Source organism: Mustela nigripes, chromosome 1, assembly GCF_022355385.1.
Source record: "Mustela nigripes isolate SB6536 chromosome 1, MUSNIG.SB6536, whole genome shotgun sequence".
Taxonomy (NCBI): Eukaryota; Metazoa; Chordata; class Mammalia; order Carnivora; family Mustelidae; genus Mustela; species Mustela nigripes.
The window spans coordinates 213286113-213312811 of record NC_081557.1 but is presented as its reverse complement, the minus strand read 5'-3'; the positions used below and the strand labels follow the sequence as shown (position 1 = coordinate 213312811).

Below are 26699 nucleotides of genomic sequence, written 5' to 3'. Positions count from 1 at the left end.
CTTAAAAATAAAAGCTTTTTAATGTTTTAATCTGTTACTTTTACCACACTACCACCACCACCACCACCACCACACCCAATTTCTTACTTTGAATGATAAACATTAGAAATAAGACCATTTACATACCATTCTTACCTGTAAGGGTAAGAGTGTATTACTATTGTTGTCTGTTCTGAACACATTATCTTCAATCCAAGATTTTGGAGTCAGTGATGGAGTAGAGCGAGTAAATTTCGGTGGTGCTATGACATTACCAGAAAATGGTTTCTTCAATGGAGATATCTGATTCATAGTTCCTGGAATTCCCATGTTTCCAGTTCTACGATGATCTCTGCCATGCATTGCTCCCCAGGACATACTTCCAGTGCCCCAGCCACTGCTCTGATGGTTGCTCCAAGGAGATTGTTTCAGAAGAGGCTGAGAAAAACACATCTGTTTAAATTACAGGCATTTAAAGAGTTTATAATTCAAACTCAAATTTAGGCCCACACTAAGAATATATATAATCTTAAAATAAAATCTCTAAAGGCAACAGAATCTATCTTAACAGGTTATAAAAGTAGTAGGTTTGAGATCTTGCTATATAAAAACACATTCATTTAATGCGAGTTGAGTTTTCATTCTCTAGCCCACTTTAAATTATAATGAACCAAGCAGATATTTCATGACAATTATTAAAATAGAACCATGCAATTACTTTTCTTCCCTTTCAGAATCATATATGTAAGAAGAAAAAAAAAATACTTGAAAATTGAAATTAACTTTGAAGATTCCTAAAGATATAACCTACATTGTGATCTCAAAACAACCATATTCTGCTAGGTATACAACCAAAAATATGGTCCTTAATTAATAAAGGTATGAGTAATGACAAAAGTAAAATATTTAAACTTTATGATTCCAAAACAAACTGCACCACTGCGACAGTAGATAATGGTAACATTTGGTGGTGTTCTCTTGCATGAACTAAAAACGCCTTTTAGTATAGGGACAGTATAGAAAATACGTCTTCCTTATATTGTTTATTTAACTTTCAATGTATTTTATTCCAACTTTAATGTACTTTCTTTTAAAGTGTTTTTATTGTTTTTTAACTTAATTATCCATGAACAGTTGAGCAATTATTGGATGTCACCCATAGGTGGATCCACTGAGATAACTAAAGATAAAGTAAAGATATACTAAAGATAAACTATATGCTTTGATTATTCTGGTAGAGATCTTAACACAAATCTCCATTTGGTTCATTCATTTTCAAAAGTAATTTATACTCCAAACTAGAACCTATGACAAAAAAAAAGCTGAGAACCCACCAAGAGGTAATTACTGTAAGTTTTTGAAAAGTATTATTTTCTAGCAATTACGTTATCAATAAGCTTATAGCTAACATTTAGCTAAAGGAATTATGGACTATCCAGTTGCTGTAAGTAAATAAGCTCGTAGAAGTATTCTTAAAATGAAACTTCCTTCTTATAAGATAAAAAAAAAAAAAGAACTTGATCTATAGTACCTATTTAAAAAATGCCAATACAATCATGAATATACACTGCCCCCTCCATATAGTTCAAAGGTATAGCTCAGGGACCATGAACAAATCACTTTATTCCTGAGGGGCCTTACTTTCCTTATTGATACAGTGATCAAGTTCTCTTCCAGTGATCTAAAATTCCGTATGACAGCTGTGTGACCTCTTAAACTTCACTGTAAAAACCATCTTTTGACAAAAAGCAGATTATAGTTAAATATGAATCATGGTATACTGTCTTCTAATGTTCCATATCATGGCTCTAAGAATATGAAACTACCTATAAATAATTTTCTGTGGATGAAGACCCTGACACACAAAACATAACTAACTGCTCGAGATTATGGAAATCACAGGAAAGTGGAATATTATTTCAAAATTCCGTATTTTTAATCCTCATAGGCCACGTTCTCGTTTCTCGGGGAGGCACCAGTGATTTAAAATAAAAACTGTTAACTGTTACTCCGGTTGATTTAAATAAACTCTTAACTGTTACTTTGGTTAGATAGTATTCACCTTTTAAAAGGTTAGCCTTTGAAAACTTTAACTGGTCACAATGGAAAAAGTTATAGGAGTAAGCAGGCACTGGTGAAGGTCCAATTTTGCTCCTCTCTCAAACCTTAATCACGAAAATGACCTTAAACACACTAATCACTACCATAAATGCTGACTCGATCAAAAAAGAACAACAAAATACTCTTTCAGTGTCCATTAACCAGCCCAGCGGTCATTCAAACATTGTATTGAGAAGATAACAAAACAAGAGCTTGAATCAGAAAGGACCCGGATGAATAAAAAAAAAAAAAACCAAAAACAAAAACCAAAAAACCTGCCCGGTGTCATTTCGTAATTGCACTACCCACTTAAAATATACACACCTCAAATTCAAGAAAAGGTAAGGCCACCACCACCACCCCCCAAAAGAAGGGAGTCCTCTCTTCGAGGTATATAACACGAACCCCGGATTCAAGTTTAGTTTTGTCTTAAAAGCCACCAAATATTCCTAACACAAGAAGAGGCGCAGAAACTAACCCAATCTCCCCAATTTCGGAGCGTCTCGGCAGAAACCAAGTCAGCCCCCGCGGGCAGGCTCCTCTCTCCAGTCGTCTGACAGCTCGGGACCGAGCCCGCCGCGCTGTTGCCTGGGCTCTCCCGACCCTCGGGCCTCGGCCGGCGCAGCTGCGCGGCGGGCAGGGCGTCCCGGCCGGTCGTCGCGGCCGGCCACCCCCTCCCCAGCCAGACCTTGCGCCGGCCGGTGCAGAATGAAACCTTTAAGAAAGCCCTTCCGTCCATCCCCTCATTGGACGACCGGGAAGAGTCACCGGCTCCCCACACGAACCGTCTGCGGTGATCATGTTCCTCCTTCCCAAGTTCGTTTCCCACGGCTGCTCGTCGGAGGCTGCCACCGGAGCCCGCGGGCCCCTCGTCCCCCGCCCGTCCTCGCCTCGTCTCCCGGGCTTGCGGATCGAGGACGGCGGCCCTCTGGGTCAGGGGCGCCCGCTGCGAGGGACCGCCGAGCGGGCGCGCCAGTCCGTCGCCTCCGCCGCCCTCGGTCCGGGCGCCATTCGGCCCCTGCCCCAACCCCCACCGCCGCTCCGGGCGTTCGAGGGGGCGCCCGGCCGGGGCGACTTCCAGCGTGACCCCCTTACCCGAGCCTCGTAGCCCACGGTGGCCACTGCCCGCCCGCCCGCCGGGGACTGGTGTCCGAGTCCTGTCACCCGTCTCCGCCCCAGCCCCCCCCACCACCAGTCCCACTCTCGCATGGGCGAGTAGCCCTCGTCGTCCCCGACCCGGCCCCGCGGCGCAGCCGGGCCGCCGTCCGCCGTACCTGGTGGTGGTTGTAGGAGTTCCTCTGCTGCAGGAAGGCGGCAGCCGCCGCCTGGTGCTGCTGCTGGAGCTGCGGGCTGACGGGAGACCTCCGACTCTGCGGCTGCTGCGGCGCCGCGGGCGGCGGGGGCTGCTGCTGAGGTAAATTCATGGCGGGCGGCGGCGGCGGGGGCACGGCGGCAGCCGAGAAGGGGCCGCCGAACCCGCTGCCGCCGCCGCCGCCGCCACCGCCGCTCGCCGGCACGCTGAGTCCCGCGCAGCCGTGCGGGGACACGGGCGAGAAGCTCGGGAAGAAGGCCGGGTTCATGGACGACGGCAGCCCGGGGTAGAAGCCGTTCTCTGAATCGGGGCTGGGCGGCGGCATGGCGCTGAGCGAGCCGCCACCGCCGCCGCCGCCGCCGCCACCCGGGGTGGCGGCCGAAGAGCCGGGCTGCTGCGGCTGCGGCTGCGGCGGCTGCTGGGGTGGAGGCGGCTGCTGCTGCTGGGGCGGCGGCGGCTGTTGGGGTTGGGGCGGCGGCGGCGGCGAAGCGGTCTGCACCGACCAGGGGGTGCCGAAGCCGGGCAGTGGCGGCGGCGACGCGGAGCCGCCTCCCCCTCCGCCTCCGGGGGGCCCCCCGCCCCCGCCGCCGCCCGGGTGCGGAAGGTCCGGGCTCTGCAGGCTGCTGAAGGCGCCCGCGCCGAGCGCCCCGCCGGGCAGGAGGTTACTGGGACTGTTGAGCAGAGGGTGGTTGGGGGACTCCATGGAGCCCGGCGCGGGGTTCACCGGCGGCGTCGAGGGGACCAAGCCCGCATTGGGGGGCTCGGTGGCGCTGCCCTCGCCCGCGGCCGGGGTCTTGCGAGGGCTGCCCGCGCCTCCGTGGCGGCGCCGCGGGGCTGCGGGCGGCGAGGGCTGGAGCTGCGGGAGCGGGGGCAGATCGGCCGGGAGCTGCCGCTGGGCGAAATCCTGCGGCGGGAGGTGCTGCGGGTGCGGTACGCTGAATTGCTGCTGCTGCTGTGGCTGCTGGCGCTGGGCGAGCTGCGCCGGCTGGAGGAGCGGGCCGGGCGGTGGCGGCGGCGGTGGCGGCGGACTGAACCGGCCGGGGCAGTGGAGCGGCGGCGGCGGCTTCGAGTCCGGCGGGTGGGGAAGGTGGGGAGGGCTGAACTCTTTCCTCTTCTGGCAGCTCAGCTGCTGCTGCTGCCGCTTACTGAAGTCCTGCGGGGAGGAGGTGCGGCAGCAGCAGCAGGAGGAGGCGGAGGAGGAGGAGGGGTGGTGCAGACTCGGTTTGAAGTCCTGGGAGGGGAGGAGGTGGGTCACACCCGCGTTCGTGCCGCCGCCGGGGTGGTGGTTGGGGAGTTTCTCCGCGGCCGCCGCCCCCGTGAGCGGCCGCGCCGGCTGCTGTGTCAGCCCCAGCAGCAGCTCATCCTGCATGGTCTGCTGATGCGCCAGGAACGGGGAGGAAGAGGAAGCGGCAGCGGCTGAGCTGCCCGCGCCGCCGCAGCCGAGGATAGGAAAGGGGGAGGCGGCCTCCGAGATGCCGGTGACAGGCAACGGCGGCGGCGAGAGCGGGCCGAAGGGCGTGGCGGAGGACTGCGGGGCGGCGGCCGTGGCGGGCCCCACGGCGTAGGGACTGTACGTCCCGCTGTTGAATAGTGACCCAGGGCTGCTGCTTCGGAGCGGGGCGGTCTGCAACACCCCAAACCCGAAGTCCCTCATTTATCAGGCCGGCGGCAGCGGGAGGAGACGCACCCCGTCCGCTGCCCCGCCTAGGAAGCTGCCGAATCTGGGGCGGCACTGCCGTGGTGGAAAAAGGGGGAGTCAGTGAGAGGGACACTGTGACTGAGCCAGGGGCACCTACTTCGGCCCCTCCAGCCCTCGCGGCAATCACCGCCGCCTCCCGAGACCGGCTCGGGCACCGCCGCCGCCGCTGCCGCCGCCGCCGCCCTCCCGGCTTAAGAACTCCGGAACGTGCGTCAGCGCCACCTCACAATCGCACCGCCCCCCGCGGTGCGTCCCGGCACGCGCGGGCGCGAGGCCGCCGCGCCCCCGCTGCCCCGCCCCCGCCCCGCCCCTCATTAATATGCAGACTTGGCCCGGGCGCGCTTGTTCTCCCAAGAGGGAGGAGGAGCGCGGGAGCGAGCGGCGTGTCTCCTCGGGCCCCTTCGGCATCTAGGGAAAAAGAGAGGTCTGTGGCGGCCGCGGGCAGCTGACTCCGGTCTAGGAGCCCGCCGCGCGCGCGCACTAGTACGAGCGCGCGCGGGCGGCGCCGACCGTTCCAGGGCAACGGCCCCTCCCGGCGCGGGTTCTGCGCAAAGGCTGCCCTGGGTCGCACGCGCTCCGTCCCACCCCCGTCGCCCTCGCGGCCCCGCCTCCTTCCTGTCACCCCGATCCCTCCCTCGGTCACGTGAGACTTGGCCGCTGGTACGCGAGCTCCTTGGGGCTGTGGTGCCCCGCGTGGGAAACTGAGGCGGGGAACCCGACTGGGATTGGCTTCCAGTCACCGCGGTCGCGTGAGGCCTACACTTTGCGAGCGCAGCGGGGACAGCGGCCCTTCCCGCCCTCCGAAGGGCCTGTGGGCGCTGCCGGCCTTGCAGACCGCTGAGCGGCTCTCTCCACACCTCGTGCCCCACACGTCCCCTACTTGGAGCTCTCGTCGTCGCGCCAGAAAGCGCCTTCTCGGGCTTGTTTTTAGCTTCTCATGCTGCGTGCTGTTGGGACCTTCTGCAGCCGCTTGAACGTTATTTTCTGCAGGGCAAACATGAAGCCTGGCTGTACACCAAACGTTTTCACTTGGGCAATGAGGAGCAAAGTCCCAGGAACTCAACCGGGCTCCGTGTGGCTGTCTACACACATAAATGCCTGTAATAGGTTAGGAGGCGAACTCCCATGGTAACCCTGGGCCAGTTCCAAGTCTTCGTATTTCATAAAAGCATTTCATGTGCCATCATCAGGACTGCTGTGTGTAGGACTTCAGCCCGCCATATTTGCTCGGACTCTCCCGTCCCTGCCTTCCCCCGCTAAGCCCCCCTCCAGGGAGACTCAAATTTAAGCATTTCCTAAGCTTTATGAGTTTTCAAGGGAGATTTCTCACATCAGGGAAAAGAGGAGGTTCTGACTCAGCAACAGACTTGTTGAGGCTTGCAAAATGGAAGGGGAGGGAGCTTTCCATGGTGGAGCTCCTGTTGGAAGCAATAAAAGAGGAACTAATCCTGTGTGTTTCCTTTTCTAAAAAAGCATTTAACATAGAGAAAAAAAATTGTGCGAGGATCTAGATAAAGAATAACAGAATGATCCTGTTTTGCAATTTTAACTTTTTCTTGGCCCTTAGAGAAGTGAAACTATTGAAATAATCCCAGAATAGAGACCAACCCCAAAAGCAATAGATGGGATGTCCAGACTACTTGATTTTTAAAAAAATTTTTAGTTGAGATATAATTGACCTATAACATATTGGTTTTAGGTGTTCAACATAATGATTTGATATACCTATATGATGAGAAGTAAATATCAAAATAAGTCTAGTTAACACCTGGATACCACCACACATAGTTACAGTTTTTTTCTTTTGAGACTCTACTTGATTGTGATCTACAACTGGACTAAGATTGAATAGTGTTCTAGATTATAAATGCACACTCCTACTGATGTAGGCAGAGTGTACATTTTCATGAGTTCTCATTCTCTATTCAATTTCTACTTTTGTTATTTCAGTGTTTCAAATTTACATAAATTGGAATAAGCAAGCTAGAAAGAGCATCATTGCAGAAGGAAAATATGTTTCATGTATTACCTTTATGTCTGATATATGAACTACATTATGTCTGTCTAAAGAACTACATTTGATACTGCCTTTACAATATGAGAAAGTATTCTTAAAAAACTCAAAACAGTTCAGAAATTAGTCAGGTGTATAGAAAACTGGTTTGAGTTAATAATCTCAAAACAATTTTTAATAATCAGGCAAAATATAGAACTGGAGAAGTACTTTTATTATTTTAAATTACAGTGTCTAGAAAATAACTCGAGCTCATTACAATTAAAAATACAAATGGCCATTTCCACAGTACCTATTGACATATTCTTAACTTTTATTCATTAATGTGTTTTACAGGGAAAAACTACTTCACAATTAAAGACTTTAAGATTGTCTTAAAAATGAACACATTTTTTTTTCCTAAGTGAAGTTATATTTGGAATCATCTGCAGATCCAACAACAAATCTTGAAACAGGAAGAAAATGTAGGCATGAAAATTAGCTCAATCATCCACTAAAATTGCACTTAGTATGATGTATGGAGGAAAGAGAGCATACATTTACAAGCCAAATGCTGCCACTCTGGGCTAAAGTTTGAATAAAAACAAGATTTCTTGGTGTTCTAAAACTTGTTTCTTTTGGGGGATTTAGAGATCTCCAAAACAGAGAAAAGCCATCATGCTTAGTGTTATATAATAAGGTCAAATTTCATTTTAAGTACACCGAATTCCAAAATCTACCTGTCAGTCCCCTGCTTACCACTTTAACACCTCAGAGGGTTGTGAGGACCTCATTTTTTTTTTTTTTTTTTTTTTATAGAGAAGACAGTTACATACTGAAATCTCTGTCTTTCAATTTGGTGAGCATGCCATCATTGAAAATATTTAAACGGAAAGGTTTCCTATTGTGCAGGTGGAGGTGAGTAAGAGGGGAGGGATTATGGTCCTCTAGCTGATCCAATGCCAAAATCTTATGCGGCTATATTCTTTGTTGACCATATGATCACTCAGTCCCTGACCTTATTTGTCAGTCTCTTGTTCATTTCCTACCATTCTCCTGGGCCAATGTTTTAAAAAACATTTTCGCTACGACCTAGGACACACACATATACCTGTGCACCTGAAATAAAGCTTTAAGCAATTCTTACTTTTTATACATGCAATAACTCTATTTTTAAATTCTAGGTACTGTGTTAAATTACTAAATTGATCTCAAATCACTAAGTTGATTTTAAGTCCCATGATTAGGCCATGAGCTGAAATTTATTAACACAGTCCTGGAAGACTATTTCACACCTTCTTTTCTATCTCAAAGCCTCCTGACACCATCTCTCCTCCCCTCATTTTCATCTGACCTGGCTTTCTATTTCCCTGAGAAAATAGAAGCTGGTTTAGGAGAGCTTCCACAGGTCCTCAACTGTACCCTTTCCAAGTCACTGTGCATTTGTTCTTATACACCTTCTTCCCTCCTGCTACATGGAGGGCCACCTAGACTCCACACTCTCATTTAAGGCTATCCCCTCCATTGATGCACCAGAGCCTTCCCACACCTGCTCAGGACATGGCTTCATAGACATCCCAGTCTCCTAGCTATCCCACATTTAACATGTCTAATATTGAACTCCCCCATCTTGGTAAATGGCACTCCATTGTTACAGTTGCTCAGGCCAAAATAATAATAATAATAATAATAATAAGGTCACCCTTGATTTCTATTTTTCTTACAGCATATTCAAACCATTATTGCATGTTAATTGTCCTACCTTTGTATTGTATCCAGAATCCAGCTACATCTCACCACACCCACCACAAGCCAACCAGACCAGGCCAGGCCGACGTAATCTCTCTCTGGCTTGTTGCTCTCACCACCTAACTAGCTTCCCAGCCTCTGATCTTGTCTACCTACAACCTATTCACACAGCAGCTGAAAGGCTCCTTTCATTTTTTTAAAAAATAATATATATATGTGTATATATAAAATTATATATATACATTTATGTTGTGTTAGCATACAGAACTTCATTAGTTTTTGATGTAGTGGTCCATGATTCATTGTTTATGTATATCACCCAGTGCTCCTTTCAATACGTACCCTCCTTAATACCTTTCAAAATGGAAGAGATCATGTCAACTTCCCTGACTAAATATTCTTTTCCTAGAATAATAGCCAAGACATTTTCAGTAACCAAATGGTTATTCACGATTGCCTCCTGCCTTTAGTAACCCCTCTTACCATTTCTACTCACAATAGAATCCTTATTTCTTTGACATACCAGGCCAACTCAGCCTCAGAGTCTTTGTCCTTGTGATTCTCACTGCCTGGAATACTTATCCCCTAAATACCAGCAGAGCTTGCTCTCATATTTTTCGTGTGTCTGTCTCATTTCTGCTCAAGCTCATTCCCCAGTGATATCTTCCCCAAGCACCATTATAAAATAGCAACTCCTTCCTTCACTCCAGCCTCCTATTACTCGAAAGTGGTTTGATCCCCCCCCTCCCCAATCTGCCACTCTGTGTATTTACATTGTTTATCTGTCCTCCCTGTTAAATGGCAAATCCCATGAGGAAAGGTACATTGTCTTGTTCACTGCTGCATCTTCCACAGCTAGAACGATCCTGGCACACAATAGGCACCCAAGAGTTGTAAAATTGAATGTGCTGCTCCACAAATGAATAACAGCTTTAGAAAATAATAGCTCTAAGTATACTATAGTAACATGAGGGTCTTTATTTGTTGGCAAGTGTTACCCAAACACCACCCATGCTGCTAGGAATTATAAGCAAGGCAAGATAGTTCCAGGAATTGACAGGGTATGTGTGTTAGGACACACAGATAGGGCAGCTCAGGGGATAGATAAACCTGGACTCCAGGAGGCAAGACTTCTGTTTTAGGAGCCTAGAGGATTCCAGGCTTTAGAGACTGGGATTTTGAGGAAGGAGACTGAAACGCAAGGGTTCATCACAGGAACTTGAGCAAAACAGAATGGCCATGAGGCCTACATGATGCTGAGCTGTCAAGTTGCTGGTTGCCTACCGCTGCTCGGCCTGTAAATGAAAAAGGGTTAGTCTTCATTCAAGGCTCATTGGCCTGGCTTTGAGTTGTGGGAAAGAGTAGAAATTAAGACCCATATTGACCTTTTCCAACTTCAAGTTGTTTTATTGACACATCCCCCAGAGTACCACTATCTTTAATACTTCTGGTTCTTTTTCTACTTTTCCACTCTTCCTTCATGCTGTCCTCTATTGCTTTCCTTCTTTTTACATATCCCTTACATGTTGTAGTTCCTTATGCTTATATTCCTGGTCCTCTTCTCTACTTCTGTATACTCTTTCTAGGTGACTTTATCCACTATCATGTTTTCAAATATCATCTATATGCTAATGTCTAACCAATCTCTGTCTAGCCCATAGGCTGAATTCATATTTCCAGCTGCCTATTAGTCAGCTTGACCTGGATGTCCCTCAAACACATGAATTCAATATGTCCATACCAGAATTTATTTCCCCCCAGACCCACTCCTCTTCTTTTGCTCCTTATCTGGGTTGATTGTGTCATTATACAGGTTGCTCCAGCTGGAGACATGAGTCATCCTCTTTCTTCTCTCTTACCCTCCAAAAACAATTGGTCACTGTACTCTGTCAGTTCTGTTGTAGAAATACTGCTCAAAAGTTGTCCCCTCAGTCCATTCCTCTACCTGTGCGTTAGCTCTCAATCTTTGCTCTATCCTGCCCTTGTGCAGAGCCTCTTAGCCAGGTTTCCTACCAGTTCCTCTTCTGAATCTCTTCCCTTTAAAGGTGTCAAAAAACAACTATAATCCCATCACACTTCTAGGTCAATAAGCACCTCCCTAGCTTCTACAGTATCACATCCAAACTTGCTAGTGAATAGGACCTTCAAAAGTTATTTGCAACTTGCCTTCTTGCCTTTATTACCTGTCACTCCTCATAGTACCCAATCCTCTGGATCAGACATGTTTTTTCATAGCTCAGTTCCTTTGCACATGATGTGTCTACTTTCTGGAATGCCTCTTACCTCTTTTCATTAGCTAATGCTTCCTTACCATTCAAAACAGAGTTCCAGTGCCATAGCCTTTCTTGGCTCTCCCTGGACAGTGACTTAAACCCTCTTCTACATTCTCTGACAACATTGTCATAATTTTTTTTTTAATTAGAACACTTGTCACATGGACAATGATTATCTATTCTCCTTGGCTATCTGCCCTTTTAGACTCTGAGTTGCTCTAGGTCATAGACTTTTCCTTATGTATCTCTGCATACTTTTGTCTGCCATTTTACCTGAAACACAAGAGCTCAGTAAATGTTTGTGGATTAATGAATTGCCCAGTGAATGCTGTAGGAAGGAAAGATGAAAAGGAGAACAGAGAGAGAAGGAGAGAAGGGAAGGAGAGAAGAAAAAAGCAAAGGAGAAAAATGTCTCCAAAGCATACTTATAAGGAGATATACCATTCTCTAGAGATCATAATATTAGTGACTTATGTTTGCTTGAAGAAGAAAAAGAAAACAGATAATAACAACAAACAACAAAATTTCACTCCCCTTCCTATTGTTTTCTTTCTGAAAACACCATTCTGGCTGTTATGCTATCCAAGGATGAGTCTACTGACAAAGGAAAATATCTAGAATCTCCCTGCTGCTTTTGTATAGACTCCAAACATAGAAGGTCTTTACGTTTTTTGACACACTTTGTGGAGCCTGAGACATTTGTCATCTAACTACAGTACTCCCACTTGGGAAAGGAGCCATCAACCTCTGCAGTAAATCCTGCCACATGCTCATTGGCACACAGACTGACTTAATGGTTCTATCAATTCTCGACTTATATTTTTAGGTATAGTCACCTTGACTAGATTATAAATCATTGGAGGCAGTGGCTATACCTTATATATTCCTTTCTTTTCCTAGTTCTTCTTGATTCATTTATGTACCCAGAAACTATTTACTGAGTGTCTGCTATGTGTCAGACACTGTACTAGACCCTGGGGATACAACCATGAGCAAAATCAAAGACATATGCACTATTCCATGGTATCACAGAGGCTGTTGATACAACTATGATAATTCCTGGCCCTAATTGTCTAGACAGAGTCATAAACAGTGAGATTCTAGGCCGAAACTGACCTACTAAATTGGAGTCCTACATGCTGCAACATAGCCTTGCTGGACTGGTCATGGGTGGAGCCCCAGGATGAATATGGAATATTGAGCTAAGGCAAATTCAGCTGGAAAGCAGAAGAAATCACATGCTGAAACACATTGTAATCCTAGTTGGAAAAGATTTTTACTTTTTATCTCCTTACCTTGTCACAGTATACTTGGTGACTAGATAAAGCAAATAATATTCCTATTTTAGAGTTGGAAAACCAAAGCCCAGAAATAAAGTAATTTGCTTCCTGTAGTTTGCAGAGCCTGGGCTTAAAGCCGCCATCTCCTCATTGCTCAGTTTGCTGCTCCATTAGCTGGCTGAGATATGCAACATGTCTGAGCCACAGGGAGGGCCCTAAGAACAATGGTTGTTACTTCTACTAAAGTGTAAGTGATGGAAAGTGTAATGCTTTAAAAGTTTTCAGGAACACCTCGCTAAATGAATAACAATTGACAGTAGTGATCTCAGAATGAAAGCATTTTGTTTTCCAAATACATAGCCCACAAAAACTCAGAAATTCTTCTCAAATGTGCATACTAATTTTTCTCCTGTTAGAATAATAAGGCCTGGCAGTATATATTGGATATATTGCATTTGATTCTTTTCTTTCATTCTGGAAAGCTAACTCCTTCACTTGAGAAATTATTCTCTGCAAAACAAAGTGGAGAAGCATTTTGACTAAATATTGAATATTTAAATTTTATGTAAATGAAGAATATTACATCTATCAAATTTGATCTTAATATTTTTAGAATCTTAGAAAGATTAAAAGTTTAAATTTTTTTGGCAACTCTGAATGTTTGGTAACAAAGAAAAATCATAAAGTTTATTTGGTACCAGGCATTATTACTTCCCTCTTTATACAAAGATTAAGTATAAAGGCAATGTCTAGATAAGATTCAAGGTAGATATTAGCCCAGGTAAGTGCTTCATCCTTACTGTTATCTATTCACTTTTACTCTGCTCCAGGTGGGACTGTAGGAGTTTATGTCATCTTATATCCAAAATTCATGTATACGTATAGGCCATTGTATTAAATTTGCAGAACATAACCCATAGCAAGAAGAAAAGTAGACCTCAATTTTCGATAGAAAATATGAAAATAAAAAATTTTAGAAAGTTTTCCTAAGTACATGAACCATATATATAAATACTAATGTTTTTTAAGCCCACAGTTGATCCATATTTCTCTCACTTCAGAAGACAGGGAAGAGGGATATGCTGGACACATAGGGGCTCTTGAGTCAGAGACCTGGCTTTCAGTCCCAACTCCCTCTGTCACTGTGTAACTTTAGCAGTACAGTTTTGGGGACATTAGTTTTCTCTTCTTTGTGAAAGTGAAGGGAGCAAAAACCATCATCTGCGAAGTGTGGGTTGTGAAGATGATTAGCAGTATTTTAAGCAGAGAGTCTTCTATAATGGTTGGCACAGAATAGTTTTTTTTTTTTTAACGATTATTTATTTATTTATCTATTTGACAGACAGCGATCATAAGTAGGCAGAGAGGCAGGTAGAGAGAGAGAGGAGGAGGCAGGTAGAGAGAGAGGAGGAAGCAGGCTCCCTGCGGGGGGGAGGGGGGGACTCAATCCCAGGACCCTGGGATCATGACCTGAGCCGAAAGCAGAGGCTTTACGCACTGAGCCACCCAGGTATCCCCAGAATAGATGTTTAGATAAAGGAACAAAAACTTTTGGCTATTACATGCCATGCAATTTAAAGAAAAGGCCAGATAGAAGAACTCAGTGGTGGTCCTGGGGTGGGGGGTGTAACAAAAGCAAAACCAAAACAAAACAGAACAGTTATCCAAAACATGCAAATAAATGATGGTAATGGCTTTATCCCTAAGGAAGACAATGGATGTAAACAGGGCATACTCTAGTTTAAGGACAGAACTGAATTTCAGTATCCACTCTGATACCTACAATTTAGAGTTTATTAACCCAGGCAGGTTAACCATTCTCAGTCTCACTTTTCTCCTCTGGTATGCAATACAGGGAGCTGTGCACCAAAGATACCCAATGCTTCTAAGAGCACTGGTCTTCAAAGATATATCTAGATCATCTTGGTCCCATAGATACATAATATGATCCCCAAATGCAAGCTGTATATGTAATGTGAAATTTTCTAGTAGCCACATCTAAAAAAAGAAAACGAGGCAGGTAAATTTAACTCGAGTAATATATTTTAACTCAACACATGCAAAATGTTATTAGTTCGTCATGTGATTGATATAGAAATAATAATTATTTTTTCTGGATCAATTGAGATGATTGTGGTCTCTGTGTTTTTTTTTTTTTTTCTGTAAATGTAATGTATTACGTTGATCTCCAGATGATAGACCAATCTTGCATTTCTGAGAAAAATCCCTCTTGCTTATGCTATTAAATATATAAATCTGGATTTGGATTGCTGGTATTTTGTTGAGGACATTTGCATCTATATTCATAGAGGATATTGGTCTGTAGTTTTCTTGTGATGTCTTTGGTTTTAGTATCCAGGTAATATTGATTTCATAGAATTAGTTGCGAAATGTTCCTTCTTCTAATTTTTTGTAAGTGGAATATGTGAAGGATTGGTATTAATTCTTCTTAAAATCTATAGAATTCACCAGTAAAGCCATCCAGGCCCAGACTTCTTTGTGGGAAGTTTTAAAATTGCTAATTAAATCTCTTTGTTATAGGTATATTCAGATTTTTAATTTTTCTTACTTCTGTTTCAGTTGTTTGTGTCTATCTGGAAATGTATCCATTTCATCTAGGTTTAAGGTGTTGGCACGCAATTGTCCATAATATTCCCTTACAATCTTTTTTATTTATCTGAAGTTGATTTCCAGATCCTCTCTTTTATTCCTGATTTTAGTAACTTGAGTCCTTTATTTTTTTCTTTGTCAGCCTAGCTAAAGATCACTTTGTTGATTTTTTTCAAAGAGCTAACTTTGGGTTTCATTGGTGTTCATTATTATTTCTATTCCCTGTTTTATTTTTTTGTTCTCTAAATCTTTATTATCTTCTTCTTTCTGCTTGCTTTGGCTTTAGTTTATGCTTCTTTGGCTTACTATTGGATTGGATTACTGATTTGAGATACTTATTTTTTTATAAATACAAGCATTATAGCTCTTCCCCTCTGATTACTGCTTTAGTTGAGTCTCAAATTGTGGGATGTTGTGTTTGTTTTAATTTATCTCAAATTATTTTGTAACTTACCTCATGATTTCTTCTTTGATTTAGTTGCTGTTTAGATGCATTTTGTTTAATTTTTATGTATCTATGAATTCTCAAATTTCCTTCTGTTATTATGACTTTAATTTCATTCTATTGTGGACAAAGAACATAATTTGTATGATTGCATGCTTTTAAATTTATTGAGATTTGTGTTATGGCTTCCTAACATAAAGTCCATCCTTGAGGATGTTCCACATGTACTTGAGAAAAAGATCTACTTTCATGTTGTTGACTGGAGTCTCCTATAGATATGTGTTATATTTAATTGGTTTATAGTGTTCAAGTTTTCTATTTCTTTGTTGATCTTGTACCAAGTTGTTCTATCCAGTACTGAAAGTGGGTTATTGAAGTTTCCAAATATCATTGTTGAGTTATCTATTTCTCCCTTTAATCTATGTATCTTATTTCATGTTTTGGAGGACTCTGTTGTTAGGTGCATTGTGTTTATAATTTTTTTGTATTCCTCATGGATTCTCTCTCTTATTACTACATTTTTTTTTCTTTTTTTGGCTTCTAGGAACAAATTTTGTCTTTATTTTGTCTCTCTTTTGTATACCAGTTGCATGGTATATATTTTTCTTTTTACATCACACTTATTTGTATCTTTGAGTCTAGTGTGTCTCTCAGATAGCATGTAGTTGAATCAAGTTTGCTTTCTTCTACCATTCTCTGCCTTTCAACTGGAGAGAGACACATTCTTATTGGACAAATGGTGCCATCATTATTTCATAATCTCTACACTCATTGCTCTATTACATATTGGTTAATGAGAACTAGCATATTGATCCATCTTTTACAATTTATGAACATGGATTATTTATATTAGATCTATATTATTTTAATCTTGACTACTTTTCATAACCTTACAGGATTCATTTTGTAATTTATTTCTCAATGTTTTTGTAATATTACAATGCTTATTAGCACATTTATTTGAACTAAAAAGATAAAGGCAGAATTTTTCTGAAAGAAAGTGTAATTTAGCTTATTGGTTTGCCAGTAAGATACATGATGGACAATTTTCATAAAATGAGCTAAATATGCAGCTCCAAAGTTTTGATTTCATGTATATGTATAAAATCCAAGGAAAAAGTGTAAGGGAAATGTGAGTTCAAAGAGAAAAAGGAAAGGTCTAAAATTTGCAAAAAAAACCTTAAATATATTTTTAATAGCTGGTCATGGGTATTAGCTTATTATAATATTCAAATTTCATTGGCTATATTTAAAATGATATAGTCATTATATTTAAATTTATGCCAAAATGACATCCTTTGCAACAATGATAAAAATTGAACTTTGAACTTATGATAAAAATTTTTAGATGACTTGAAATGTGCAAGACACTTACAACTATTCAAATATAGAGGATTTTTTAAATGTTCAAACTTTCTCTAGGTGATTCTTGAAAAATGTTAAGACTAGGCACAGAGAGCAAAGGTATTCCAAATTCATCATCTCTGGTTGCCTTATTTACTGCTATATTCCCAGAGCCAATCAGATCCCCATGATTGAATGAATGAGTGAATAAATGAATAAATGAATGAATGAATGAATGAATATCCTGAATAGTAACATTACACATTATATACTTTATGCTTTAAAGAAGGATAGCCATGGAGGTAGATTTTTCCTTATCTGGGTTAGGTAATTATTAGTTGGTAGGTAGAGAGAGCAGGGTCCTGATGGAAAATGGGGAAAAAAAACTTCATTCCTAACTTGAGAAAACATCCCTGAGTGACTAGCTTTACCCCTGTCAAGCCTCAGGAACCTGAGAGAAAGACTGAGACCAAGATTTAAGGGAGGCTAACAAAGTATTATGATCCATACATAGCAGTCACCTTGAATTCTTTAAGTATTTTATAAGCATCTACTTCTTGTCTGGCACTCTGCTGGGCACTGGGCATGCAATGGTGAAGAAGACAGGGTACATGAGGAATACATTTAAATTAAGAAGTCTAATGAAATGGGATAAATGCTTTAAGAGGAAGAATATATTAAACTACTGCTATTTGACCACTTTTGACTTACCAAAACCTGCTAATTCGTTTGGTTGGATCTACAAGGAAGTATAAATCCTGATGAAAGAATAATAGATCTTGAGGGATTTACTAATCAGGGAAAGTGATAATGCAGTCAGTGGCATTTGGGCTGAACACTGAAGGATGAGAAAGAAGATGAGTGGATGAATGGATGGCAGATAGGACATTCAAAACAGCAGGATCAACAAGGGCAGAAGTGGAGAGGTATAGAGAGTACAGATGCGTTCTGGAAAGGTGCCTTGTATTTTTTTCTGTGTGTTGAGGTCTGAGAAATATGGAAAAAAGTAGAAAGGAGCCTGAGACTTATGTTAAAAGTCCTTTAGGCCTAAGAAGATACTGTTGGATCAGCAATAGGAAGCCACTGAAGATTTCCTAGAGGGATTATTGTGAACAGATACCAGCTTTAGAATAACTCAGGTGGCTGAATGGGGAGAGAGTTGGGGGAGGGGAGGTTGAGACTATAGGCACCAAGATGCTGAGGAAGCTCTGTAATAGTCAAGATGAGTATAGGTGTGTATAGGAGTCGTGAAGTGGGCCATAACATTTCTCTGATAAAATCATCATAGTTTGGTCAATGATGAGTTTGAAGGGTTAGTTGAAATAGGTATAGGGTCAGGTATGGGGGAAAGAAAGTAAGCTACATGGAGGTATCCTGCAGTGAGAGTGGAATTCTGGGCTAGGGGTTTTGACTCTGTTCATGCACTGTTGGTAGGTGAAGCCATGACAGTCAATGCAGTTATCAAGACACTCTGTCTTGGGAGAGTGGGGGGAAACTGAGTAAGAGCAAAAGGACAGAGCAGGGAGTTAGGAGTGAGTCTGTGCCCTCAGCTTTACCCCCCTTTCCTCCATCATAACACTTGTTCACTTGAGTGTCCACCCTTCTCAAGTCTGTGAAACCTCCAAGGTGGCATGTAGATCTTATTCATTCCTCAGCATCCTACAAGGTCACACACAGTCAAGGGGTAGCCACTTAAGAAAAAATCCTTTCTGGATCATATCCAAACTTTTATGGAATGCTAAGTTCTAGGCATTGTTCTAAGTGCCATGCTGGTGCCCTTCCATTTCATATTTAACAAATGTGGGAACTTCTTCAAGGTCACAGTGAGTGGGAACCTGGATTTAAACTCAGGTCTAACACAAGAGGTCTAACACAAGAGGCCACCTGCACCTAACTCCCATGATATAGAATGAGTGGAATCAGAGTGACCTTTGTGTGTCACTTTTTAGCTTAGAATTGTCTACACAGCAATGCTTTCTAGAAAATTCTAACATCCTCAGAGTAACAGTTTGTGAGATGGAGGGAAAGCACAATATTTTATTGAGTAAATGATAGCTAAAGTTAACTGAATTCATGAGGAAACACAACTAGGAAATGGCAAAACCAAGCCAAACCCCTGTCTTCTGAGTTATACTTCATGTCCCGTTTCAGTCTTGCTCCTTGTGAGTCCAGTTGTTTCCCCTATCCCTCAAGAAGATGGAATGCCTCAGCAGATATCCAGAGGAATCTGGAGAGAGGGGCTGTGGAAAAAAGCAAGAAAACTCTTGCTATTCCCTTGAGGGACTTAGGAACTTGGTTCTGGTAAGACTGTGAGATGTCTATGGGTCTAACTTGCTTGTGAATACTAGCATAGTCTCACTTTTATTAATAATCATGAATGTTCAAATTTAGGCACAACCCACATGTAAAAAAATTTGGTTTGTTGACTTTAAATGTAAATGAAGGATGATCTGTTGTTATTTATTCACCCTTCTTGGGGACATAATCTGGAATCTGTCCATGGTGAAACATCAGGCATCCCTTGACAGTCTAAAAGCCCCACCCTCTTTAGAGCCTTCTGTGGTTCATTTATTAAGGAGAGTAAGTATGGCCTCTTAATAAGAGAATGGAAAGGCCTCTTAATAGGATACCAAATTTCTGTAAGCATTTGTTTAACCTAATCCCCTATGACACATCGACTCTTCTCTGATGGCTGGTCTCCTTAGATAGGGAAGACTCACAAAAAGATTTCAGAGGAACTGAAAATGAGATTGATAATAAGCTTTATACTTTTGTTCAGCTTAGTCCAGTTTAGAAAAAAAATGTCCTGGTGCATCTGACAGATATTGCTTTGTTTTTAATTTTATGAATCATAGGCAAGGTTGCTCTGCCATTTCTCTACCATTATAGAAGATTGGCTAACTTGCCAAGTTTCACCATTGCCAATATAGACTCTGAAGCAACAAATACCTCAGAGGATTCAAAGATGAAAAATCTCCTGTTTTGTAAGTTATGTGTGGACATATTTATACAGAAACTGAAACTATATCCTCTATGTAGCTAGTATATTTAATCCCATGACTTATAAAATAAGCAATGTTATGATAGTTAAAATAGAGGAACCTACATTCTTCCTATTTAAGGAAGGGTGGAATGAAGAAAATGAATTCAGAGTTCTTGTCTATATGTTAACTAACATAATTTAACTGTTAACAACTTATAATATTAAATATTAACATTTACCTAGTATTTTTTTACATGCAAAGTACTATTCTAAACATTTAATCCACTTTACAACTCTATGGTAAAAATTCCATTATTGTCCTCATTTCGCACGTGACAACTGAGGCAGAGAAGTGTTAAGAAGCTTGCCTAAAACCACAGAACTAATAGTAAAGTCAGAGTCTCAGAACTCCTACTCTTAATCTGCTGGGCTAAAATTGTTGTGAATCCAATGACTTTGTCCCTAGTGAACTGAAAAGACTTCTAAGAAGTGATGGGACTTTAGAAAATCTTTCAAAGATAGGAACAAATTTAGAAAAATGGAAAGCTAGAAAATTTACAGTGTTTGTAAGTAAACCCTCCCTTGTGTAGCTCTGAGGGATTCTTCTACTTACTCAGATAACTGAGTCTCATTGAAATCTGGAGCAAGGTCTCACTTTGCAGCAGAGTCATGATGGTGTCTCAGGTCTATGAGAAGCTGATGGCTTTGTGCTGGGCTAGTTTTCCTGTTGATCTTATTGAAATGGGAGCCATCGATTCCCATGAATGCATTCTTGCTCACTGATGGCACCCCTGAAACACTGTACAAATGGTTGTCATTCCTTCTTTCTTCCCTTCCTCCTTTCCATTCCTCTGAGTCAATGAAATTACTTAAAATAGTCAGGTTCTATATCAAGAGCCAATAATTAAATAAATACATATGTAAATAGATAAGTCAAGGGCTCATGGCCTTTATGAAGACTCAAACATGGTTTTAAAAATGTTCATCTAAGGGGCACCCGGGTGGCTCAGTGGATTAAGCCTCTGCCTTCAAGTCAGGTCATGATCTCAGGGTAGTGGGATCAAACCCCAAATTGGGCTCTCTGGTCAGCTGGGAACCTGCTTCCCCCTCCCCCTCTGCTTGCCTCTCTGCCTAATTGTGATCTCTCTCTGTCAAATAAATAAATAAAATCTTTTTAAAAATGTCCATCTGAGAAAGAAAAGGGGTGCCTTGGTATCTTAGTCAGTTAAGTGTCTGACTCTTGATTTTGACTCAGATTGTGATCTTAGGGTTGTGAGATTGAGCCCCACATCAGCTCTTCACTGGGTGCAGCGCCTGCTTAGGATTCTCTCTTGCCCTCTGCCCCTCCCCCTCTCCTTTCTTTCTCTCTCCTCTAAAAAAATGGCCATCTGTTCATGGTATGAGCAGGTCCAAAAGCAGAAATGGTTATTTCAAATTGGGACATTGGGAAAGACTTCATAGAAGAGTTTATACTTGAACTAAGACTTAAAGATATGTAGCTTGGGGGTGGGGTGATCAGAACAGAATGAGAAAAGCACTCCAAGAAGAGGGATCAGCAAGAGCAGCAAAGGACTGAAGGAGTAAAACAGTAGGGCATGTTGGAGAGAAGGTTGCCTAAATGGGGGAAGGGTGTGAGGTGCAGCCGGTAAAACAAGGTTGGAGAAGCAGGCGAAGGTCAGACAAGGAGAGACAAAGAGGCATTTCATCACTGAAAATTCGCTTCCAGGACCTAAACACCAACACAGTGCCTGTGCATAGTGATCGTGTTTTAAAAATTACCTGCATGTCATCATATAATATCTGAGCTTCAAGATTTCAGGAATACTGGATGCTTTTATGAACATTGTGATAGCCTCCTAACTGGTCTGTCTCCTCAGTTCCACTCTTGCCATCTCATAACCCTTTCTTCTATGGTGTTTGTTGCATCCAGGTGCATCCTTTAGTTGCTTATGATCTTTCAGTGTTTTCCTTGACTTGGCCAAAAGGTGCTGCATAATCCATGGTGAACTTGTACCACTCTCCCCCTCTCCCACATGCTCATCACCCTGGTCTTTCAGGTTCCCAAATACATCCTGATGTCCCCTGGCCCAGCAAACTCTTCTCCCAACTGCATGGCTTACTTGTCTTCTTTTATGTTTCATCTAAATGTGATTTCCTCATAGAGCTCTTCATGGACCATCTGCCCCAATGTACCTCTCTTCTCAGGCCATCCTTTATTTACTTAATAGCACTTGTCACCAATCCATAAAATTAAATTAACTGATTAATTTTATTATCTGTTTATTTCACAGAATGTAAGATCCATGATAGATTAATGCATGCCTTGTTTTGACTTATCCCTGGCTGGTTCCTTAGCACGTAGAACAGAATATACTCTCTAAAGAACGGTTCTGTGTTAAATGAATGTAAAAATTATGAATCTTTGGTATGTAATTTAAAAAAATTATAATGATCTTTTCCTTCTTTTCCTAGAGAAGAGAAAAGGCTAGGGGGACCTGGGTGGCTCAGTTGGTTGAGCATCAGACTCTTGATTTCCGCTCAAGTTGTGATCTCAGGGTCCTGAGATTAAGCCCTGAGTTTGGCTTTGTGCTCAAAACAGAGTCTGCTTGAGATGCTCTTTCTCCCTCTCCCCCTCCTCCTGCTCATGTATGCCCTCCCTCTCTAAATAAATAAATAAAATATTTAAAAAAAGAGAAAAGACTAGATTAGTGGTTCCCAAACTGTATTAAAATTAAATTAAAATTTAAAAATTTTAAAAAGGAGCCAGATCAGGTTGCCAAGACTTAACTATTAATAAGTCTACATATGAACAACATTAAAAAAAAAATACACTTTCACCCCTCTCTTCCTAGTTGCTGCCTGTGGAGGTGACAACCATCTCTTACTTGCATCATGGTCACCCTCAGACCTCCAGTGATGAGTAAGATCATTAAGCCGAAGGCCAAGAAGTTTATCCAGCACCAGGCAGACTGATGTGTCAAAATTAAGAGCAACTGATGGAAACCCAGAAGCACTGACGATAGGGTGTGCGGAAGATTCAAGGTCCAGATCTTGACGCCCAACACTCGTTACAGGAGCAACAAGAAAACAAAGCACATGCTGCCCAGTGGCTTCCAGAAGTTCCTAGTCCACAATGTAAAGGAGCTTGAAATGCTGCTAATGTGCAACAAATCTCTCTGTGCTTTCAATGTCTCCTCCAGGGACCACAAAACCATTGTGGAAAGAGCAGCCTGGCTGACCATCAAAGTCAGTAATCCCAATGCCAAGCTATTCAGTGAAGAAAATGATTAGACAGCTTATGTACATGTAGTATTTGTGTTAATAAAACCATAAAACTAGCAATAATTGCACACTTGCTACGCCTATCATCAGTTTACCAGACAAAGAGGTAGAGAGCTAAGGCATTCCAGTATGATGGCTTTGAACAAAATCAATAAAATTGTTGGAGGAGAGTAACCAATAAATAATTTGAAGAATTTGGAAGGTTTAGACAATGGAGAGTTTCATGTGCTATGCAAAAAGATTCAGACTTAATAGTACAGGGGATGAGGAGCTCTATGGGATAAAAGAGCTATAAGCAGGCAAGATGCATGGTTCCATCTGTATGTAAAAATTATCATCTGTGGCCCCTGTAGGAAGTAGCTTGGAGGGAAATGAGATACAAATCAGGGAATCAACTTAGAAAGTTGTTACAAAAACTCACAAACAAGGTGTTGGATCAGGGATGGCACTGAGGAAGAAAAGAAAGGAATGGGTTTTTGCTATTAACTCTTGGAATGATTTCTCTGAAACTTTAACAAAGTCTTGCTTCCAGTTTTGGCTTGTATCATCTACCTAGGGGCTTTCAAATAAATTTTTATATTATTTATTTGTTGGCCTCTAAGAGACCTTTTTTGATGACTATATATATATATTTTTTTAAATCACTAAACTATAGAGCTTTCATTGTGAGGATAAAAAGAATAAATGGATGTGAAAGCATTTTGCAAAGTATTACACAAAGTATTACACAAATGGAAACTATTTTTATTCCCAGTAAGTCAATTTAGTTTACAAAGAGAAAAAAAATCACTTCCCTACATGTAAGCTCCCATAAGCAAACTCCCCAGGCAGAATGAATCACTCTTATAACCATAGCACTTTTTTGTACTTCTATCATAACACCTCCATTAATTATAAATTGTTTATGCATTGGTTTTTCCTTGTAGCATATAAATCCTTTAGAGGCAGAGAGAGAGTCTTATGAATCTTTGCAACCTGGTTTGTGGTAGACAGTAAGTGCTCAGTAAATGTTAATTGCATGCATGAATGAATGATTAGTTCCCAGGAAAGGATAAAGGCAGGTTGTAGGCAGCTGATGGGGACTTCAAAAGTAAAATAAATAATAGAGTAAATGTGTTGAAATGAGAAGATTCAGGGTGATTTGTGATCATATATTTTATTTTAGTCTAGAAGATATACATAGATTTACTAAACTGCCAAAATATGGTATCAACTTGCTCTCAGTAAAGTTAAATATTTTGTAACACTGATAATTAAACATCCTTTTGCAGTATTGTATTCTTTACCCATTCATTTAGCAAATTCTTTCCAGTGGCTGATAAGTATAGGACACTGTGCTATGGTTTATAAATAGTCATATTCCTGTCCTCATGAAGTTTGCTATCCATGCGGGAAGGAAGGGAAGACAACTGGCTCCAAACCATATTTTATAATAATTACCATTTATCATTTCTTATATTCATTACAACCTTATCAGGTAAGCATTATTATGCTCATTTTCCAAAAAGAACCTTAAGCTAAGAGAACTTTATTAATTTATCTGGGCTCACTGAACTAGGAAGGGACTGAACCATATCGACTGATCACAAGGAAAGGCATCAAAGGTTATTTTTTCATTTCAGAATCTAGATTTTCTGGCAGTCACTGAGATTAATTCAGCAAATATTAATAGAATGCCAACAAGGACAGATGTTTAAAATGATAAGTTATAATGATAAAGTTCCCATCCTCATGGAGTTTTTGGTTTGGGGGAAGGGTTTAGAAAAATGAACATAATCATAAAGTGGGATTTTAACCAAGACTGACAGATCTTGTGGGGGGATATGGTTCTCAGGAGCTAAGGAGTATTGTGGTGTGGTGTGAAAAGTGTCCTGGGCTTGGGGGTTAAAGGCCACTATTTAAGACCCCATTCTAATTCTCCTGCTTGGGGACTGAGGGTGAGACACTTAACATTCTGGGCCTTACTGTCTTTTTATTTTTTTCAAGATTTTTATTTGTTTATTTGACAGAGAGAGATCACAAGTAGGCAGAGAGGCAGGTGGTGGGGGGTGGCGGGTGGCAGGGGAAGCAGGGTCCCTGCTGAGCAGAGATCCTGATGAGGGGCTCAATCCCAAGACCTGGGATCATGACCTGAGCCTAAGGCAGAGGCTTTAACCCACTGAGCCACCAAAGCACCCCGACCTTACTGTTTTTGTTTATTAAACATGAGTGAGGTTTCTACCTCATTTCAAGAATTAATGGGTTCAGATAAGGGAAAGCAGTTTCTAAAGTGCAGTACAGATGAATGATAAAGGAATCCAATTTCCTAGAAGTGTCTCCTTGGTGTAAGAGCCATCAAATAAGAGAAAGCATAGAGAAGTGATTTATATATTCCTCTCCCTAGTACATAATCTGGTGCCTGTCACATAGTAAGTGCTTAATAAATACTTACTGAGCTTAGCTCCTGAATTGGCTTCAAGAAAACAGAGAGGACCAAATCTTTCTTCCAGCTAGTGGGGAGGACTTACTGTACCCAACTTCATGGCACCTTCTGAAAACACGGAGCAGCTGTCAACAAATACATTAGTTATAATCCAAAGTGCCATTTAAATTGGGTATTTTTGTTTGTTCATTTGGTTGTATTTTTAGAGGTTATATATGTGGCTATGTATGTGTGTCTAAAAGAACTTATTTGGGGGGTTGTGATGACCAGTCTTCATATCTATTTGGTTCTGTTAAGAATCTATTTGCTCCTCTCTAGTGGTAAATTCTCACAGCATGAAGCACTATTGGGGTCTAGAATAGTACCATATATTCTCCATGGATGTCTATATTTCAACAGGTATTATAGACATAAGCTAGGGGATAAAGCTTAAGCCCAGTAATGCTATGCACTAGCCAGAGAAAGGATTTATTTGAGGAAGGTTGGATTACTTAGCAGCATCAAACCACCCCCCCCAGAGGCAGTTATCTATCTGCTTATGAAGACTAGCTTTTTAGTTTGGATCATTGACCAGACATATACATGCCTTTGCTACAGATATGAACAAATAAGTACCACCTGCAAGTCTTAATCTTGTGTGTGATTACAGTGTTACTATTAATAAAATCATCTAAACTTCTTTTTTCTAGCTTTTGCATTTTATTTAATGTGACTTAAAACTTTTTATAATAAAATTTTAATAAAGATGAATGTTTATAACTTCAACTTCCATGAAGATAGATGATTTTTCTCTCTTCCTCCCACTGAGTACAACTAATAGCCCTAGACATCATATATAAAGCAAACACAGAATATCTGTTAGGGGAGAGAAGAGGGCAAACTGTCTAGGGACATTAGAACCCAAGGAATGAGTTAATGATGTCCTTGGATTTTCTTTTTGCCTTGCATGTACCAAAATTGGAATTGGAGAAATTAAAACACTGGAGAGCTAATTGGTGCAGGGAAAAGAAAGCCCCAATAAAAGCCTGCTCTCTGAAATCAAAAGACCAAGAATAAGGTAGTCTCATATCAGATAATTTCTAGATAGTAGCTGCTCTACTCTAGCCAAACATCACAGGAAAGAGATTGTGGCCGCCCCCACCCCCTAGCCATGTCAGCAAACAACAAAGGGTAGCCCAGGGCTGCACCCTAGCTTGGATATTACAAGGCACCCTTCCACTCACTGGAT

The 26699-nt window shown here is 42.0% G+C and overlaps 2 protein-coding genes across 6 annotated transcripts in view; one reads left to right on the top strand and one right to left on the bottom strand.

Annotated features, from left to right (window-relative positions):
• CPEB2 (cytoplasmic polyadenylation element binding protein 2) overlaps positions 1-5314 on the bottom strand; it is a 71475-nt gene extending 66161 nt beyond the window's left edge. For 4 of the 5 annotated variants that reach the window (XM_059381132.1, XM_059381140.1, XM_059381149.1 and 1 more), the window contains exons 1-2: positions 3354-5314; positions 136-417 (exon numbers count right to left, since the gene is read on the bottom strand). In XM_059381132.1, coding sequence (XP_059237115.1) covers positions 136-417; positions 3354-5045 — 1974 coding nt within the window. In that variant the 5' untranslated portion in view covers positions 5046-5314. Of the gene's footprint in view, positions 1-135; positions 418-2557; positions 2662-3353 lie in introns of those variants that run through there. The other variant, XM_059381161.1, reaches the window with a different exon arrangement.
• LOC132004618 (large ribosomal subunit protein eL32-like) lies at positions 3411-25073 on the top strand. The gene is given in 2 exon segments (XM_059381163.1): positions 3411-3493; positions 22620-25073. A coding segment is annotated over 1 exon segment (399 nt). The 5' UTR covers positions 3411-3493; positions 22620-22659; the 3' UTR covers positions 23059-25073.
• Positions 25074-26699: the final 1626 nt, after the last annotated feature.